The sequence below is a fragment of the Trichechus manatus genome, unplaced genomic scaffold (assembly GCF_000243295.1).
Source record: "Trichechus manatus latirostris isolate Lorelei unplaced genomic scaffold, TriManLat1.0 scaffold00208, whole genome shotgun sequence".
Lineage (NCBI taxonomy): Eukaryota > Metazoa > Chordata > Mammalia > Sirenia > Trichechidae > Trichechus > Trichechus manatus.
The window spans coordinates 2,819,478-2,839,941 of NW_004444144.1; the positions used below are offsets into that span (position 1 = coordinate 2,819,478).

At 44.7% G+C, this 20,464-nt stretch overlaps 1 protein-coding gene across 1 annotated transcript in view; it reads right to left on the reverse strand.

Annotated features, from left to right (window-relative positions):
* Positions 1-20,464, reverse strand: part of DNAH6 (dynein axonemal heavy chain 6) — a 349,864-nt gene that overhangs the window by 14,210 nt on the left and 315,190 nt on the right. Inside the window, exons 72-75 of the mRNA XM_004388248.1 lie at positions 17,234-17,361; positions 12,303-12,488; positions 11,706-11,778; positions 10,762-10,913 (exon numbers count right to left, since the gene is read on the reverse strand). Coding sequence (XP_004388305.1) covers positions 10,762-10,913; positions 11,706-11,778; positions 12,303-12,488; positions 17,234-17,361 — 539 coding nt within the window. The remainder of the gene's footprint in view (positions 1-10,761; positions 10,914-11,705; positions 11,779-12,302; positions 12,489-17,233; positions 17,362-20,464) is intronic.

Consider the following 20,464-nt stretch of genomic DNA (forward strand, 5'->3'; position numbering starts at 1 on the left):
CATATGTCATCCCATTGGCTTCCTGCCTGCATGGTTTCTGCTGAGTAGTCCGAGCTGGTTCTTATTGACTCTCCTTTGTAGATGACTTTTCATTTATTCCTAGCTGCTCTTAAAATTCTCTCTTTATCTTTGGTTTTGGCAAGTTTGATTCTAATATGTCTTGGTGACTTTCTTTTGGGATCTACCTTATGTGGGGTTTGATTGGGTTTGATGAGCATCTTGGATAGCTATCTTGTCATCTTTCTCGATATCAGGGAAGTTTTCTGTCAACAAATCTTCAACAATTCTCTCTGTATTTTCTGTTATCCCCCCTGTTCTTGTACTCCAATCACTCATAGGTTATTCCTCTTGATAGAATCCCATATAATTCTTAGGGTTTCTTCATTTTTTAAAATCCTTTTATTTGATTTTTCCTCAAATAAGTTGGTGTCAGGTGCTTTATCTTCAGTCTCTCTAATTCTGACTTCCATTGCCTCAATTCTGCTCCTATGACTTTCTACTGAGTTGTCTTAATTCTGAAATTTTATTGTTAATCTTCTGGATTTCTGATTGCTGTCTATGGATTCTTGCAGCCTGTTAAATTTGTCATTATGCCCTTCTGTATAATCTTTTTAATTTCCTCTATTGCGTGTTACGCGTTTTGCTTAATTTCCTTCCTAATATCTTGAAGAAATCTGTGTGTTAATCTTTTCTATTCTGCCTCTGGTAATTCCACGAAATTTTCTTCCTCTGGAAAATTTCTAGTTTCTTTATTTTGGGAGCTAGCTGAAGCCATCATGGACTGCCTCTTTGTGTGGTTTGATATTGACTGTTGTCTCCGAGCCATCAATAAGTTATTTTATTTATTTATGTTTGTTTACTGTGTCTTAGCTTCTTGTTTTGTTTTGTTTTGATATGTCCAAATAGGCTGCTCTTGTGAGCTAGCCCAGTCACTAGAACCCTTGAAGATCTGGTGTCCTGCCCTAGGTTGCCTTAGTGAGCCCAGGAGTCTATCCACTCCTCCTGTATGGATTCAACACAGGTGTCCAAGTAGTTGGCCATCAAGTGTGTGGTGCAGGCTCTTACCTACAGTTCTAGACAAGCATGGGTGATTGTTATAGGCACAGGCATCTGGCTGAAGCAAGAGGACACAGGCTGAGAAAGGCAGGGGGCTGATGGCCACCCCCAGGTGTCCAGGAGGAAAGTGTGCCCCTGTTCCTTAGAGCACGTAGATGGGTGGGTTTTGCAGGTAGAGTATGAGCACCCAGTGCTGTTGGCTCTAAGGACTGGAGGCACTTCCTATTCTTTGGTCCCTGTTGCAGGTGGCTAGGTGGCGTGGGTGGACCCACCAGTCCTCGGGCCTCTGATGTGGGTAGGTGAAGACCCTGCTTCATGGACAGAGCAGAGTTGAATGTCATGAACCTGCCACTTCATAGCTGAAATAGTTGAAGTTAGACTTCAGGTATATACCCTGTTGTACTGCGGTAGTGAGGGCCTATGCTGTTGAAATGGCCCCACACAAGTCTATGCAGGGGGAAAGGCACTCAAAGTCTGTGCCTAGGCAAAGGAGTTGTGCCTTCCCTGAGTTCCTGGCTTAGGGGAGCTGGCAGATTATTTTTTCCCATTTGCTAATTTTTTCACTCTCCAAGGCCAGGAGAATGGCTCAGGGTGCGTGATGGGTCCTACTTCCAGCCCAGGGTACTGGCAATTGCTGAAGCCGGTCCAGGTCCCAGTGCAGAGCAGGGAGTGGGGAGGTAAATGGGAGAGAGGTTTTTCCCTAAAGGGAGTGTTTTTGATCCATGTGGTAGGCCAGATGCAGGTACTTATCTTTCACCCATTGAGGGCTGCTTCTTACTCGTTCTGGATGGTCGAGTAAACTCTCTGTCACTGGATGTCTCTCTGTGTGGAAAAACACTTCCTGAGCGCTGCTGCTTGCCTGCCTCACTGCTCACCCAAGCTGATCCGGGCTGAGGGGCTCAGGCTCTCGCTGGGTCGGGCCTGGCAACGCCTTGCTGTTTCCGAACCGTCTCTCCCTCCCTCTGCCACTCAGTCTGATTCCTCAACTTTGCCTTTGATGTTCAGGGCTCCTAGATTGTCATATATAATCGATTCACTTGTTTTTTCGGGTCTTTGTTGTAAGAGGGAACACTGAAATGATCTGACTACTCTGCCATCTTGGCCCCGCCTCCTCCTCTTGTTTTTTTATGTATAAATTATGCATACTTTTTAATGTTTTTATTAAAAGAGAGAGAGATACAGAGACCTTGCTCCTCGGTGTCCTGTGATTGGATGTCACCACTGGTGTACAATTTCTGTCCTGAAAGAAGTAGTAAAAAGGCTCCTCCTTGGAACAGGCACTAGGCTAGGCTTTCTGAGGCTCAGGTGGAAACTGCAGGCACCCTGTCTCATCCTTCCTTCAACAGTGAGTGAATCATCAGTTCTGCAGCCCAGACCTTTGGCTAATTGGAGCCTCACACCTGCAGGCAGAGGACCCAGGAGTGTGGACAATAGGCAGTGTGTTTTATAGTTAATGGATGGTAAGCCTTTTTTGCCTGGCTTTTGCTTTCTGGTATCTGAGCTTTCTGTCTTGGGTAAGGCAGGGTAAGATTGACATTTTTGTCTTCTGGGCTGCTGTGTATGCCTGTGCAAGTTTGGGCTTAGAGGCTGAAAACCACCCTGCTATCTGCTTGTCAGAAACCCTGGTGGTATAGTGGTTAAGAGTTCAGATGCTAACCAAAAGGTCAGCAGTTCAGATCCCACCAGGTGCTCCTTGGAAACACTATTGGGTAGTTCTGTGTGCTATAGGCTAGCTATGAGTTGGAATCAACTCGATGGCAATGAGTTTTTTTTTTTTATCTGCTTGTCATCTGTTAAGTATCCACTTGTCATCTGTTAAATATCTGCCTTTTATCTGTTAAATATCGTGCCCACAGGGTGGCATCTGCCCCAAGGGGGTGCTTGTTTTTAAACTGTGCAAAGGCAGCAAATGGGCTTACAGTGGCCCTGCCTGTTTATAACAGAAACAAAGCTGTCGATATGCATGCCCTTGTTGTCTCCTGCAGACATTTGCTGGGAGGCGGGAGGATGTGTTGAAGCAGAGGTAGCCATGCTCAGGAGGTGTCAGGAGACAGGCCAGCCAGCCAATCTCTGAGGTCTCTGCAAAACTCAGAGGTTCTAAGGCACTATCATGGCTTAGTGCACGTGACTCAATCAGAGACGTGGTGTGAACTGGAGGGGAGGAGACTTAGCCCCTGTAGTCACTGTAAACTTCTGTCCATCAGAGCCAGCCAGCATGGCCCAGAGCAGGCCAGCATCCCGGAAGCCTCACCAAGGGCTTTTATGTGGGTGCTGCTCTGCCTTCCTGCAGCCTCAATTATTCCTGATATGGGACACTTTCCTGGCTAGTAGAGTCTTGAAATAATGAAGACTGCATCTCTAAATTTGTGTTCTCCTTACTTTTAAAGATAGTTTGATGCTAAAATAAATTTCCTTTAAAATGTAAGCCTTCTTATTGTTATCTTGAGATACAGGCAATGAAGAGGCATAGGATGTTAAGAGTGTTTCATAGGTTAAGCCACGACTATGGAATCACCCTGTCTTTGTATGGTTTTGCTAGTCAGGGCAGAAAGTAGGTCAGTCATATCTGAAGTGGGGGATGCTGACACAGTTACCTAGCAGTGATTAACACTAACGAATACCATGATATTTAAGGAAAGTTTAGTAAAAGCCACTCACCCCAGCTACACAGATTTCTTAGTGAACCCTTTCTTGGGGGAAGCAGTCAGGAGCAGATCTTTCATTTCAGGGCACATATGTCTATATCTCAGCACATGTAAGCTGGGAATCTTAGACCTACAGCAGTGGTTCTTACCCTGGCTAGCCACTGGAACCACCAGGGGGGCCTTGAAAAATACACGTGGGCCCACTCCCAGGGATTCTGATGTAATTGGAGTGTGGTCTTCCAAAAAGTTGTACAGTGGACTTCTGGGCAACATGGTGCTATAGACAGAAGCACCATGCCATCCCTCCACAGCAAAGATCCAAAAAACTAAGTCAAACAGAGTCATACGTCAATCCTGAAACCCTAAGCATCAAATGAAGAGATAAAGAACTCAGCCAAGCACCAAATGGAATAAGAAACTGATCAAGAACAGAGAGCGAGGAGAGATACATACAGAGGTCTCCTATCAGCTACAGCAGCATGGATCCACCATCTTGGACTCTTATCGGAGATCAGATAACAGGGGGTATGAGAAAGCAGCTTCATGAAGCTTCCAGCAGGAGACAGAACAATCGGTTACCAGTGACATACGCTTTCCCACCCCCCACCCTTCTTCACCGCCACTTGGCCTTCTCTGCCTCTGTGGCCACAGTCTGTTGGCCGGGAAGCACCGGCTTCACCCAGGCGTCACTTGGATTCCACCTGCCCACAGTGGCTGGCTCCGAGTGCCATTTGTTGGCTGCTGGTGTTCCTTTTTTCCACTTCTTTAGATTTCTTCCTTACCTCTCAGCAACTCCCCCTCCCTTCTCTCAAATACCTGGCTCCGTATGCCATCTTTGCTTCTTCCTGAAAGGCTGCGAAACACTGGTCTACCGTGAAACTGCTTCCCAGCCCGTGTTGCCATGCTGGTGGGACCCCCGGGGCTGTTTTTGTTTGTTTGTTCTGATTTGTTCTGTTTTGATTTGTTGATTTGTTTTCTTTTTCTTTTCTCAGCCTGGGAGCCCCTTCTAGCCAGGCAGCACTGCATGGCTTGGGAGCTACTCCCTTACTCTGCGCAGATGTACAGTGACATCCTTGGGGGCATTTCTTTTTTCTTGATTTTTTTTTCTTTCTGTTTTGTTTTCTTCTCTTTTTCCGTTTTTGTCTTTCTTCATTTCCAGTTTCTCATCTCTCTATACTTACCTTCACTTCCTGTCTCCTGAATACCTGGCGTTGGGTCACACCTCTACCCCTTTTAGCCAGGCTGTACTTCACGGCCTGGGAGCAACTTCCCCAGTCCTCGCAGCTGCACTGGTGGGATCCCTGGGGGATTTTCTCTTTTTTTTCTAATTTTTATTCATTTTTTCTTTTACCCTTTTTCTTTTTGTTTTTCTCCATTTCAGAGTCTCTCATCTCTCCACTCCAATGGCAAGGTCCTTTAGCACTCTTTTTTGTTTGTATGTTTTTGGCTCCTGTTTCTCTCTCCTCTCTTCTGTCCCATACCCATTTTAGCTCCACAAATCACAATCTCCACCCTCCTTCCTGCCTACCTGCACCGTGCACTGAACATTACACTCCCAAGCAGCACAGGCACGGCCTACTGGAACCTGCCCTGCACTGATTCTCAGTCTACCCTGTAAGCCCTAGTCCGTGCCACAAACAGCCCATCCCAGCAACTCCCCTTCAGCTAGACCTGGCCTGCTGCACCATAGCTGAGTGACTGACTCTGCCCATTGGAGAAGGAAGTGAAAAGTATCGTGCCCACAGATGAGCAAACAACAAACAAAGCACAACCCGCCTGCTCAGACATAACCAAATAAACCAAAAAAGCAGGATGAAACAAACAAATCTACAATCAGTAAACAAGGAAAATAACTACTGAATGCCCCGAAGACAAAGACAATATCAAAACATATAGAAAATCAGGATGGGATGGTTCCAGTCGACATCCAAAGTAAAACACCAGATGACTTTCCAGTAGAAGAAAAGGCACTAGAACTACCTGATAGGGAATTCAAATCTCTAATATTCTGAGCAATCTAAGAGTTGAAGCAAAAAGCAGACAAAAATGAGGAAAAAATAGACAAATTCATGGAAAAGGCAGACAAATTCATGGAAAATACTGACAAAAAATGGAAGAATTCAAGCAAACAATACAAGAACGAAATGCTAAAATAAATTCACAACTAGAAATTATACAAAAACAACAATTAGAAATCCAAAAGATAACAAGATTTCAGAAATGGACAATGTCAGAACGGCTGAGGAGCAGTTTGAAACAATGGAAGATAGGATCAGTGAAATTGAAGACAAACACTTGAATACAACTTTGAGGAAAAATCAGAAAAAAGAACGAAGAAAAATGAAGAAACCCTGAGAATTATGTGGGATACAATCAAAAGCAAAAATCTTCGAGTGATCGGAGTTCCAGAACAGGGCGAGAAAACAGAAAACACAAAGAGGATCATTGAAGAATTGCTGACAGAAAACTTCTCCAGTATCATGAAAGATGAAAAGCTGACCATCCAAGAAGCTCAACGAACCCCATATAGGATAGACCCCCCAAAAAAATCACCAAGGCATATCATAATCACACTCACTAAGACCAAAGACAAACAGAGAATCCTGAGAGCAGCTCGAGAAAAACAAAAAGTCACATACAGAGGAGAAACAGACTAAGCTCGGATTATTCGGCAAAAACCATGCAGGCAAGAAGGCAATGGGATGACATATATAAAATCTTGAAAGAAAAAAATTGCTAGCCAAGAATAATATATCCTGCAAAACTCTCATTCAAATACGATGATGAAATTAGGTCATTTCCAGATAGAAATTAAGGGACTATGTAAAAACCAAACCAAATTTTCAAGAATTATTAAAGGGAGTCCTCCGATCTGAGAACAAACAACATCAGACCACAGGCTGAATCTAGGATGCAGGATTGTACCAGCTAGATACCAACTCAGGAAATGAACTCTTAAGGACTATCCAAAACCAAAAGAATTACAACAGGGAACCAGAGAGGTTAATCTGTAAATGACAACATCATCAGAACAATAAAAGAGGTAATAAATTGTGTAGGTATAGAACCTTCTAAAGGAGAGGAAGGCAAGGTGATACCAAGTAATAACAGACTGGTTCAAACCTAGGTAGATAAGGGTAAATTTCAAGGTAACCACAAAGAAAGTTAACAAAGCTACTCATCAAAATAAAGAAGAAAAACATAAAGTCTCACTAAAAACAAAACCTACAAAAACAAATGAAAAAAAACCATCCACAAACAAAAGGAATTCAGCACAGGGGAGTAAGAGGAACAAAGAAAACGTCAGCACCACAGAAAAAAAGCACTAACAAATGACAGCAATAAACTCACACCTATCAATAATTACACTGAATGTAAATGGGCTAAATGCACCCATAAAGAGATTGAGAGTGACAGAATGGTTGAAAAAACAGGATCCATCAATATGCTGTCTACAAGAGACAAACCTTAGAAACAAAGATGTAAACTTATTAAAAATCAAAGGATAGAAAAAAATATATCAAGCAAACAGTTATCAAAAAAGAGTAGGAGTGGCAATACTAATCTCAGATAAAATAGACTTTAAAACAAAATCCACCATAAAAGACAAAGAAGGACACTATATAGCGATAAAGGGGATGATCTATCCTGAAGACATAACCATAATAAACATCTACGTACCCAGTGACAGCCCCAAAATACGTAAAACAAGCTAACAGCACTGAAAAGACAAAGTGACAGTTCCACAATAATAATAGGAGACTTCAACACACCACTCTCGGTAAAAGAGAGAACATCTAGAAAGAAACTCAACAAAGATACAGAAGATCTAAAGGGCACAATCAGCCAACTTGACCTCATAGACATATATAGAACACTACACCCAACAGCTTCAAAGTACACATTTTTTTCCAGTACAACAACACACAAACCCCAGAAGATAAGCTAGATAACTGTGATCTTCTAAAAATTAAACACTTATGCTCATCAAAAGATATCACCAAAAGAGTAAAAAGAGAACCTACAGACTAGGAAAGATTTTTTGGACGTTACAAGTCAAACAAAGGTCTAATGTCTAAAATCTACACGAAAATCCAACACCTCTACAACAAAAAGACAAATAATCCAGTTAAAAGATGGGCAAAGGAAATGAACAGACACTTCACCAGAGAAGACATTCAGGCAGCCAACAGACACATGAGGAAATGTTCGGGATCACTAGCCATTAGAAAAATGCAAATTAAAATCACAATGAGATACCATCTCACCCTGGCATTACTGGCACGAATCAAAAACCCTGGAGATAACAAATGTTGGTGAGGCTGCAGGGGGATCGGAACTCTTACGCACTGCTGGTGGGAATGCAAAATGATACAACCAGTTTGGAAGATGATATGGTGCTTCCTTAGAAAGCTAGAAATAGAAATACCTACGATCCAGCAATCCCACTCCTAGGAATATATCCTAGAGAAATAAGAGCTGTCACATGAATAGACATATGCACACCCATATTCACTGCAGCACTGTTCACAATAGCAAAAAGATGGAAACAACCTAGATGCCCATAAACAGATGAATGGATAAACTATGGTACATACACACAATGGAGTATTATGCAACGATAAAGATGAAGCACCTCATAACATGGATGAAACTGGAAGATATTATGCTGAGTGAAATAAGTCAGTCACAAAAGGACAAATACTGTATGAGACCTGTATTATAAAAACTCATGTAAAAATTTATACACAAAAAGAAACAATCTTTTTGGTTACAAGGGATGGCGGGGAGGAACTAAATAGACAATAGATAAGTGGCAACTTTGGTGAAGGGTAAGACAGTACACAATACTGGGGAAGCCAGCACAGCTTGTACAAGGAAAGGTCATGGAAGCTCCATAGACACATGCAAACTCCCTGAGGGACTGAATTACTGCGCAGAGGGCTGTGGGGACTATGTTCTCAGGGATCATGTAGCTCAATTGGCATAGTTTATAAAGACAATGTTCTACTTTTTACCTTGGTGAATAGCGTCTGGGGTCTTAAAAGCCTGTGAGCAGCCATCTAAGATACTCCACTAGTCTCTCCCCTTTGGGAGCAAGGGAGAATGAAAAGAACACGATACTAGGAAAAGATTAGTCCAAAGGACTAATGGACCACAGCTACCAAGGCCTCCACCAGACTGAGTCCAGTACAGCTAGATGGTGCCCAGCTACTACCACTGACTGCTCTGACCGGGATCACAATAGAGGGTCCTGGACAGAGCTGGAAAATGATGTAGAACATAATTCTAACTCACAAAAAAGGACCAGATTTACTGGCCTGACAGACTGGAGAAACCCAGAGAGTATGGCCCTCGGACGCCCTTTTAGCTCAGTGGTGAAGTCACTCCTGAGCCACCGTTCAGCTGGGGATTGGACAGCCCCATAAAATGGGACTAATGAGGCACAGCAGTCCAGGGACAAGGACTAGAAGGCAGGAGGGGACAGGAAAGCTGGTGATATGGAACCCAAGGTTGAGAAGTGACCGTGTTGATATGTTGTGGGGTTGTTAACCATTGTCATAGGGCAATATGTGTACTAACTGTTTAATGAGAAACTATTTGTTCTGTAAACCTTCATCTAAGGTACAAAAAAAAAAAATTATGTGAGATCAAATTGACAACAGCAACTCAAAAGTTTTGATGGGGAGCCTAGGGGGCAGTAAGTTGAAGATAATGGTGATGGAATAATTTGGAAAAGGATAGTGAGAATAGCAGTACAACTGGAAGAATGTAATCGATGTCGCTGAATTGTACATGTAGAAACTTTCGAAATGGTATAACTTTGGCCGTGTATATTTTCACCAAAAAAAAAAAGGTCCCCAAAGGTCAAGAAGGGAGAGTGTTGACATGTCATGGAGTTGTTAATCAATGTCATAAAACAATATGTATACTGACTGTTTAATGAGAAACTGTTTTGTAAACCTTCATCTAAAGTACAATAAAAAAAATAAGAAAAAAACAAGTTGTACAGGTAATTCTAACCTACAGCCAAGGTTGAGAATCACTGGTATTCTAGAGCCATGGTTCTCAAACTTTAGAGGCTAAGAATGACCTGTAGGACTGTTACAACACAGATTCTGGGCTGCAGCCTGGAGCTTCTGACTCAGGAGGTCTGGAGTGGGGCCTGGGAATGTGCATTTCTAACAAGACCCCCAGGTGCTGCTGGTGCTGCTGACTGGGGACTGAACTTCGAGAACCACCACTCTTAAGGGAGTAGTTAAAGTGTGTAAGTAAACAGTTTAAAACTGCTTACTTAGCACATTCCTACTATTTATGTAATGCAGTTATATAACCATAGTAGCACATCAGTTCTGCTGGGAGGCAGCTGAATGAATGATGTAGATAATAAATTTAGCCTATAATAATAGTTACTTATTGTGGGCCTACTATGTGCTGGTCTTACCACATCAGCTATGTCATTTAATATGCATCACCACCGTGAGGTTGGTGTCATCAGCTCCATTTTATGGACAAGAACACTGAGGCACAGACGTGTTACTGATTGCTCCAGCACACACAGCTGGTGAAGGGGAGAGTCAGGATTCAAACTCAGGCCTGTCTGATTCTGAAACACTTGCTTTTAGCCTTTTAGTATATTGCCTCCACAAGGAGGAAGAAGTTACTGTAGGTATCTAAAGAAATAAAACAGTGTTGCTTTAAACCGTTTCTACAAAGCAGACTAATTTATGTAGTTCCCCAATGGTTAAGTGATATGGCTGCTAACCAAAAGGTCGGCAGTTCAAATCCACCAGCGGCTCCTTGGAAACCCTATGGGGCACTTCTACTCTGTCCTCTAGTGTCACTATGGGTTGGAGTCAACTTGACGGCAATGGGTTTAGTTTTCTTCTAGTCACTGCTAGTTGGGGAGTTTGTCTTGGGCATGGGATTCCCATCCTGCCCCTCCCTCTTCCTATGTAGACAGATGGGAGGTGGGGGTGGGGAAGGGAGCTGGGAGGAAATACGGAATGACAGTGGGGTAGAAGCTGCTTTGCTGTGACAGTAGTCAGGTGGACAGTACCTCCATGTCCATGGGCAGTTCTTGTCCAAACTGCACTGTCTTGGCAGCTTCTATCACTGCAGCTTGATCTCGATAGGCAGGAATCACATTGTACTTGAAACTTAGCTCATCTATAGGCAAATTGTATTTCCGGGCATGATTCTGAAGAGTTCCTGTAAATATAAAAACTAGAAAGCTGGTTTGAAGGGTGACCCCAGGGACTAACATCCACCACCACCCCTGTCCCCCACCAATGCTTCAACAGGCTGCTGCAGCATTTGAGAGCTTTCCTCCACAGAGAAGACCCAACCATGCACACCTTATTCTGGAAGCCAGTGCGTCTTGTTGGGAGGGAGGGAGCGAGGCATTTACAAGTTTTGGTCAGGGTCAGGAATAGAGGGCTCTGTCAGTGAGGGGCTGTGGGGGTGTGAGGAAGCCTGGGCACCGGAGACAGTGGGAGCAAGAGGAGGGGCTTCAGAGCCCAATGTCTCTGACTTTAGATTCTTGCCTGGCTTGTCATGTATGGGCTGTTACTAGAGACCCAGATGGGCCAGATTAAGGGCTAGACTGCATCTAGTGGCCCTGAGCCCCTAACTGGATTCCCCTCTGGCTGCTGGAGGAACATCAAGAGCATTTTTTAGAGGAAAGGAAGCTGCCCAGAGCTGGGGCTGGAGCAGGTGGAGAGCAGTGGGTGCCCTGAGCATGGGTCACACTAGGGAAGGGAGCACTCAGTGAGCATTCATGGAGGCAGTGGTGCCCACACTTGGTAACCTGAGAGGGCGGGAGTTAGATTGCTAGGGAACATCTGCTATTCATGTCATCCTTGTTCTTGGTGGTCTAGGTCGTCATTGAACTGCCCTGTAATCGATAGCCCCGTCATCAGGCCATTAGCAGCCATGCCATTTTCCCAACTCCTAGAGACCCATGTATAACTGTGGCCTTTCCTGTGGTGAAAGCACTGGTACCTGTTAGGAATCCTTGAGGAAAGAAGAAACCAGAGATCCAGAAGGACTTCGGCTGTCCTCTTTTGAGCCATAACTGAAGGAGAAACATCACATCATAACGCACTTGTTTCTTCTGAGGTAGAGTTTGTCATCTAAACCAAAGTCATGTTCTGGAAGGCCTCCCAGGAGGCAGGACCTAACCAGTCCAGAGTAGTCACCAGCTTCATTCTTACTGCTTGCCCTGTCCCCTTCCTCACCCACCCAGCCTGACCACAAACCTAGAACCTGGTCATTACAGGGGGACATAAGAGGGAGACAGCAACAAGGCTACCCGTCTCAGACTGGTTCTGTGCCTCACAGTGGGGTTCCACAAATTAATCTGAAACCCCAAGGATGACCTAGAATTAAAATGGAATGTGAGGATAAGGGCCTAGAGCAAACTACATTATAATCAGTATAAGACTTTCCAAGTGATACCATTCTGGAAATTTCTGTTTCTCTGGGCTCAGATGATCCCTCAGTGGTTGTCAGTATTTCAGTTACCTAGGGCTTCCTAAGAACCTAAGGGCCAACCATGTTGTCAGATTCATCAAACCCCAGAGAAGTGAATTTTCTTACATCCACAAATGAGGTCCTCAGAATAAGGTCTTTCACCCACGATCCTAGTGGCTTCAGGGAAGGGTAGGCTGTGTTGGACCATAGAGAAGGGACCTGGTTGTTGAGGAAACTGTTATAGACCTTTTCCATTTCTTCAGACATCACCACAAGTCCAGCAATGGCTTTGTTGAGCGTTTCTAGAGAAGTCTGAAAGAATAAAAAATGTTGGTGCCCTTCACAGAGGTAATTGTCAAGTGTGAATAACACCCACAGTAATAGAGGCACAGCTCTCCAGGGTGGGTGCTGCCTTGGCTAAGGGGCCCCTTGGCTGGGTTCCATCCTCTGCACACTGCCTCCTGGGCCAGACCCTCCAATCTTACATGCATTTTTATAATGTGACCATGGCAGTGTAAGATTTGTGGCTGGAGAGCAGTTGAGGCAGTTAATGGCAGAGTCCAATGCAGTGGAAACGGGTGGATTATCCACTAAGCAAGGTAAGCATGGGCTTCCTTGTGCTTACTTATTAATCTGTTGTGAACAATTCCACGTTTTTCACCACATCAAAGATTTCTGCATCCGGGTATGGCTGGCATCTGTTTCTCTCCCAACCCCACGGCACCTTCCTACAGAATCAAGGCCTTTTTTCAAATTTACAGTCCCTGACAGGGGTGGATGACCTCAGTAAGCAAGGTAAACACAGGTGTACATGTGCTTACTTACTAATCTGTAGTGAACAATTTCACATGGGTTTCACTATGATGTGGTGTGGTGAAAATCATGTTCATTGTAGATTAGTAAATAAGCACAAGTAAGCCCGTGCTTACCTTGCTTATTGGATAATCCACCCCTGAGTAGAAAGAAGGGAAGCAGAGGAATGTCCCCTGAAGCTGAGAGAAATGGCTCTCAGTCCCCCTTGCCACTGTCCAGCTCTCCTCCAGGCCGAAGGAAGAAAGGGCCTGATGGTTGGTGATATGGGAACCTCCTCATGCCACTGGCCATCTCTGCCCAGAGGGCACCTGCAGCCCCTGGAGCCACATCAGAAAGGGGGAGATTCTTAGATAAGGTCAATCTTCCAGGTGATACTAGAGGGTGCCCTTGTATGAGAAATGCTTCTTTCAGAAAGACGGGCAGTCAGTAATGCTGAGGGACGGTGGGGCTGGCAGTAGCTGTGAGAAGTACAGGGTGATGCTTGCCGCTTGGCCAAGGACAAAGGCAGGGCATATAGTTGGTCATAGCCCTCAGGGGTTCCAGTTATGTGAGAAACACTGTCATCTATTGGGAAAATATAATAGGAAGATGTTAGAGGCCAAAGTTATGTTGATTAAAAAACAAAATGAGGCCTAGGACCACATGCACATAGTCCCATAGACAGTGTATGAATGAGGCTAGTCAACGTTCCATCCCTTCATTTCTTTACAGATTTATTCCTTGGCCCTTTCCACCTTCCCATGTCTCTTTCCACAAGAGGCTGTGGTAGAGAAGAAAGAAGGGTTATAATTAGATTTCTTCTTAGGATCTGAGGAACCACTGGCAGCAGAATGCAGGAAGGAGGCCCTTGGCCAGAGCCAAAACAGGATTCCATCTTAGACATCGGAAATGGAAAAAAAGTAGCAGAGGACTTATCTAAAATGCACGGAGAACCGATAAATGAGAGTGACTGCTAGGGACCTCCCGGTCTGCTTCAAGTGGGCAGAGGTCACACTGCAGTTGATTCTCCAGAAGGAGGCAGCTAACACACAGGTGTATTAAATGGAAGAAACCAAACCAAAAAAACCAAACCCGTTGCCGTTGAGTCTATTCTGACTCACAGTGACCCCATAGGACAGGGTAGAACTGCCCCAGAGGGTTTCCAGGGAGCAGCTGGTGGATTCAACTGCCGACCTTCTGGTTAGCAGCCGAGCTTTTAACCACTGCGCCACTAGGGCTTCATAAATGGAAGAAAGCACACCTCAGAATTTTCTCCCCCAAGGCTGTCGTTGTGTGCTGTCAAGTCGATTCCGACTCATAGTGACCCTATATGGCAGAGTAGAACTGCCCTACAGGGTTTCCTGGGCTGTAATCTTCATGGGAAGAAATTGACAGGTCTTTTTTCCCTGCGAAGCAGCTGGTGGGTTTGAATTGATGACCCTTCAGTTAGCAGCCGAGCTCTTAACCATAGCACCACCAAGGCTCTTTCCCCTAAGGCTAGATGCCTAAGGCTAGATGCTCTGGTCACTCCCAGGACCTACCTTGTCCCTCAGTTATGTAACAATCTGGAGGTGAGAGAACTGCCCAAGATGGAAGTCCCTGAGGCCCCTGGGTACTGCCCCTTAGGTGAAGTGTAGGTGAGACTGGGAACAAGGCCAGGCAGGAGAGGACTGGGCAGAGGCTAGGATGGGGAAGACTCTGGTGAGGCACAGCATGCAGTGGTGCGCTCCACCCCACTCTCCCTCCAATGCTGACGCGTGGGGAGTGAGTGTTCCGCTGTGACCCCGACTGCCTGACGCTCCAGCAGTCATTGTGTTAGATGCTGGGGTGCAGGGATGATGAGACAGTGCTAATGAAGTGGGTAAATGGGGGGCCTGATACAACTGAGGTGCGGGGCAGGAAGTCATGATCAAGCTTTTTTTGATTCAGTATGGATGAGGATGATTGGAAGCAAAGACTAATTAGAAGGTGACAGGTAACCCAAGTGTGAGTGATGGAGGCCTAAAGTGAAGGTTGTCAGGTGGATTAGAAAGGGCAGATGAAAGACGAGGGACAATGATGGGTGACTGGGTATGGAGGGGGGAACTGTGATTTATTGGGAAATCTGGAACTGAGGACTGGACATTAACCTAAACCTAATCCAATCTCCCAAAATACTTAAACAGGGACAATTAAGAGGATAGTCGTCAGGCAGTCTAAAAGGGCAAAGGTCACTGCATCTTCCCAGTTTCCTGTCAAGAGCACTAAATGTATTTTTAAAAAGAGTAAGTTAAGTAACCAGTATTAGTTATTAACTGGGGACAAAATAACTCTCAAATAATTGTGGGAATATATGGTTTAGAGCACTAAGTCTAGAATATTGTATCATTCATTATGGCAGGCACCGCTGTCTCCCAGTGTCCATCTCCTCTTCTTCCTTTGAATAATCACACCCCCTTAGTTTTAGCTGGGTGCTTAGCAGTCCACCCAGAGACTACATTTCCCAGTTGCCTTTGCAGCTGGGGTGTGGCCATGTAACCAAGCTTTTGTTCATGGGATATGAGAAGAAATAATGTATGCAACTTCTAGATCACATTTTTATAAGGAAGTTGCCTGCCCTTGGTCCTCTCTTTCCCCCTTCCCACTGGTGGGCAAAAAGGACAACCTGGAACAGCTTTAACCATCATGTTGAGGCTGGAAGAGCTGACCCGGTAGCCGGGATTCCTGGGAAAGCTGGCAAAGTGGAACTATCTGCCCTTGACAGGGCTTCTTCTGGGCTGTTAGCTGAGAGGGAAGTGAATTTCTATCTTGTTACTGTATTTTGGGGTCTTCATCACAGCAGCTTAATCTGAACCCTGGTGAGAGGGTGATAAGCCCTGACCTGGCTACCAATCCTGCTGACACTGGTGCGTGCCTCACTAGATGCCACAGTCCCAAGGTGAGACCCAGTGCTCACCTAACCGTCAAACCTACGTGTTGCCAGCCAAGCAGCACCATTCAGAGACACTGCATTCTAATGGGGGACCTACACCAGTTCTCCTCTAATCTTACCCTGAACCTTGTCTCTCTGCTAGGTATTTGATTCTCTGATCAGCAATAAAACTTTTCCAGTTAATGCTCAGTATTTGGCCTCTAACAGTCTTCATTTTCCCTTATTAAAGTTATACACAGAGAAACTAGACAACCTTTAGTCCATCATGATAAATGCAAGGAGATCCAGAGAGAAAGTATCCCTGAGCATAAGACAAAGGACCAAACAGTTGTTCTCAAATATTAGTTTCATTGGAATCATCAAAAATTCATATTTCCAGGCAGGCCTTACCTTAAGAAATTCTAATTCAGTGGGTTTAGAGTGGGATCAAGGATCCCTGGTGCCTCAATGGTTAAGCGCTTAGCTGCTAACTGAAAGGTGGGTGGTTTGAACCCACCAGCCTCTCTGTGGGAGAAAGATGTGGCAGTCTGCTTCTATAAAGATTACAGCCTTGGAAACCCTGTGGGGCACTTCAACTCTGTTCTATAGGGTTGCTATGAGTCAGATTGACTGACCGGCAAAGGATAGGGTAGGATCAAGGAGTCTACATTTTGAATATGCATCATAGGAGATTCTAACAGCAGGCCTTTTGTGGCCCACATTTTGAGGAACTCTTCCTAAGGACTCTGCTATTAAGAGCAAACTAGACATCAGGAGCAAGCACTGAATCTCAATCTCGGGCTTAAGTCCCTGGTCAAATTTCTAGTGAGTCAATGATAATTCAAAGGGTGTGCGTTCTTAGAAATGAAGATGGCAAGACTGTGGTTCACTTACTTTGGACATGTCATCAGGAGGGACCAATCACTAGAAAAGGACAGCAAGCTTGGTAAGGTAGAAGGTCACCAAAAATGAGGGAAACCCTCAGTGAGATGGACCGACACAGAACCTCAACAAAGGGCTCAGATACACCAACGATCCTGGAGATGGCGCGGCACTAGGCGAGGTTTTGTCCTGTTATCCTAAGGTCTCCGTGAGTCGGCCGACTCAAAGGCCACTAACAACAAATGGTAGGATGATGGGGAGACTGAGGATTTGTAATGGCACACATTGGCTCAGTCATTATTGAAATAGGGGATGTAGACTCAGAGGAGGAGCGATTCAATTTTAGACAAGTTAGGTTTGAAGGGATGTTAGCATATTCCAATGGAAATGCTGAAGTGATGGGAATGGAACATTCTAAGGACACTCATATCATTGTACAATTTTCTACAAAGCTTTGATACCCAGTAGCAGTGGTAGAAGTAAGCTCTCATACATGTATTAACTTCAGCAGATTGTTAAACCGGTCCACTTCTTGTCCAAGAACAGTGGTCAAGGAGTTAAGGCGTCCTTGAGGATCCCTGGTGAACAGGCTCTCCGAAGCACCCTCCATTTCCAGTGTTTCTGAAACACAGCGGATTCCTCAGATCAGTCATCCCTGAATTCCGGCTGGTTAACTTTGTTATTGTAATGTGCTTATCTTAACATTTTAAAGCTCATTTCTCCCATTATTCAAGTCCTATGTACAGGGCTTAAATCTGACAAACTTTCTATAATTTCAAGCTCTTTGGTGATTGAACTCTGTTTATTATAGAAGCAGTCATAGAAAATCAGGCTTTAATTCAAGCATATCAAGGATATATCTGTCTTAAATGTTAAGCTAATGCATTTTGTTTTTCACCTTAAAGCATGTTTCTCATGGCTATTTTCTTTCTTCTTTTTTAAAAAAAAACTTTTTTAAATTGTACTTTAGATGAAGTTTTACAGAAAAAAATAGTTTCTCATTAAACAGTTAGTACACATATTGTTTTATGATATTGGTTAACAGCCCCACGACATGTCAAGACTCTCCCTTCTCGACCTTGGGCTCCCCATCACCAGCCCTCCTATCCCCTCCTGCCTTCTAGTCCTTGTCCTGGGCTGTTGTGCCCCCCAACTAGTCTTGTTTTGTTTTATGTACCTGTCTAATCTTTGGCTGAAGGGTGAACCTCAGGAGTGACTCCATTACTGAGCCAAAAGAGTGGTCGGGGGCCATACTCTTGGGGTTTCTCTAGTCTCTGTCAGGCCAGTAAGTCTGGTCATCTTTTGTGAGTTAGAATTTTGTTCCACATTTTTCTCCAGCTCTGTCTGGGACCCTCTGTTGTGATCCCTGTCAGAGCAATCGGTGGTAGCTGGGCACCATCTAGTTGTACTGGACTCAGTCTGGTGGAGGCCATGGTAGTTGTGGTTCATTAGTCCTCTGGACTAATCTTTCTCTTGTATCTTGTTTTCTTCATTCTCCCTTGCTCCCAAAGGGGTGAGACCAGTGGAGTGTCTTAGATGGCTGCTCACAGGCTTTTAAGACCCCACACACTACTCACAGAGATAGAATGTAGAACATTTTCTTTATAAACTAGGTTATGCCAGTTGAACTAGATGTTCCCTGAGACCACCTCGTGGCTATTTTCATCTTCTCCGCCAGTCTGAGTATGTGGTCTATGGCCCTGGGATACGGGCGGGTAGGTCTTCGACTGCTTAAGTAAAATACTAGAGCCTGGCTGTGCTACCTGAGGTGACTGTGGGAGGAGGGAGAGGTGGAGAGGGGAAAGGATGAAGTGGGAAGTCAGCATGGTCCAGCAGTATCTTCGAGTTTGAGTGGGGGTTTTGCCTAAAAGGGTCTCTACAGTGGATGAAGAGGCTCCACAGGAGGGTGCAGAAAGATGGGCCTGGGCCTGAGCTGAGTGGGAGTCAGCCAGGCAGACTTCAGGGCAAGACAAGGGACATCCTGAGACCAAAGGGGCCAGAGGGCACTGCCCTGGGACCCCGAGTCTTTCCCTCTGCCATGCAGGTATGTAAGCCACACTCTTCCCCCAATACCTACCTTGCATCTAGGAGAGAGAGGGCTGAGGGCAGGAGACAGAGATGAGAGAGACTCAGCATTTATCCCAGGTTACTGAGCATCGCTCAGAGGAACTGGCTAAATTATCATACAGGCCAGGATGTAAACTGGATGAAAATTTAGCTCTTCTTTCCCCTACAGTCCAGCAGCTGAAGAGCCATATGAGATATAAAAAGGAAGAAACTACATTTTCCTTACATATCTGAGTGAAGTGTGAATAAATGAGGGGCTCTGAAATACATACGTATTTTAATAGAGAGTGCCCTTTGCTCCACTATGCCAATCCTCCTCCGTGTGTTGCTTTAAAAAAAATTAGCATAGCACCCTTATGAAAATACCTTGTCGAGGGAGGGCCCGGCCAGCAAACAAATGCAGAAAGTTTGTGTTATTTGCATAAAAACGGGATATCAAATTCCTTCTTAAGCACTCAAACATTTTGGCTGCTGGAGAAAAATCACACAGCAGTGTGGGTGAGCTCAGTCTCTGGGCCCACGATGCTGCTGCGGTAATGTGTCCCTGGACTCTCTACCATTCCCTTCAGGGCTATTCCAGACCCTCAATTCTCTTAAACCAGTTGCATCCCTGTCCTCTCATTCTTAGCAGATGACCTTGCCTTTCATTTCACAGTAAAACTATAGGCTTTAGGATGCCTGGAGAGAGAAACCTCCTACATGTCAGTAGGACTCTATGACACAAGTACATTACCTCTCTAGTCATCCATCCATCTAGTCATCCCTTTTCCACCCAGCCCTCCATCTTATGTTGATTGATTGAAAATTGCCTTCTGAAATAACAGACTCAGTTTACCTCAACATCAACAAAGCCCTTTACTCAAGTGGCCATTCTTTTGAGGGCTTGCTCTGAAGGGGAGACAATGGGTTCTGAGGTCACACTTTTCTCTTTCTCTGGGAGCCTTAACGGTATTGGTGAGACTCAGTCACCGGTCTCTTCTGCCTTGATTTTCTTTTTCCTATAACGACATGTCATGGATTGAATTATGTCCTCCCCAAAATGTGTGTATCAATTTGGCTGGGCCATGATTCCTAGTATTGTGTTAATCCTGCCTCTGTGATGTTAATGACGGAGGATGGGCGGCAGTTCTGTTAGTAAAGCAGGACTTAATCTACAAGATTGGATTGTATCCTGAGGCAATCTCTTGAGACATAAAAGAGAGAAGTGAGCAGAGAGACAGGGGGACCTCATACTACCAGGAAAGAAGCACCAGGAGCAGAGCGTGTCCTTTGGACCTGAAGTTCCTGTGCAGAGAAGCTCCTAGTCCAGGGGAACGTGGATAAGAAGGCCGACAGAGAGGGAAAGGCTTCTCTTGGAGCTGACAGCCTGAATTTGGACTTTTAGCCTACTTTACTGTGAGGAAATAAACTCTTTGTTAAAGCCATCCACTTGTGGTATTTCTGTTATAGCAGCACCAGATAACTAAGACATGACATCTCTTCCAACTACGAATAATACCAAAAAAAACAAACCTGCTGCCATCGAGTTGATTCTGACTCATGGTGACCCCATGTGTTACAGAGTAGAACTGCGCCATAGGGTTTTCTTGGCTGTAATCTTTATAGAAGCAGATTTCCAGGCCTTTCTTCTGTGGTGCCACTGAGTGGATCTGAACCA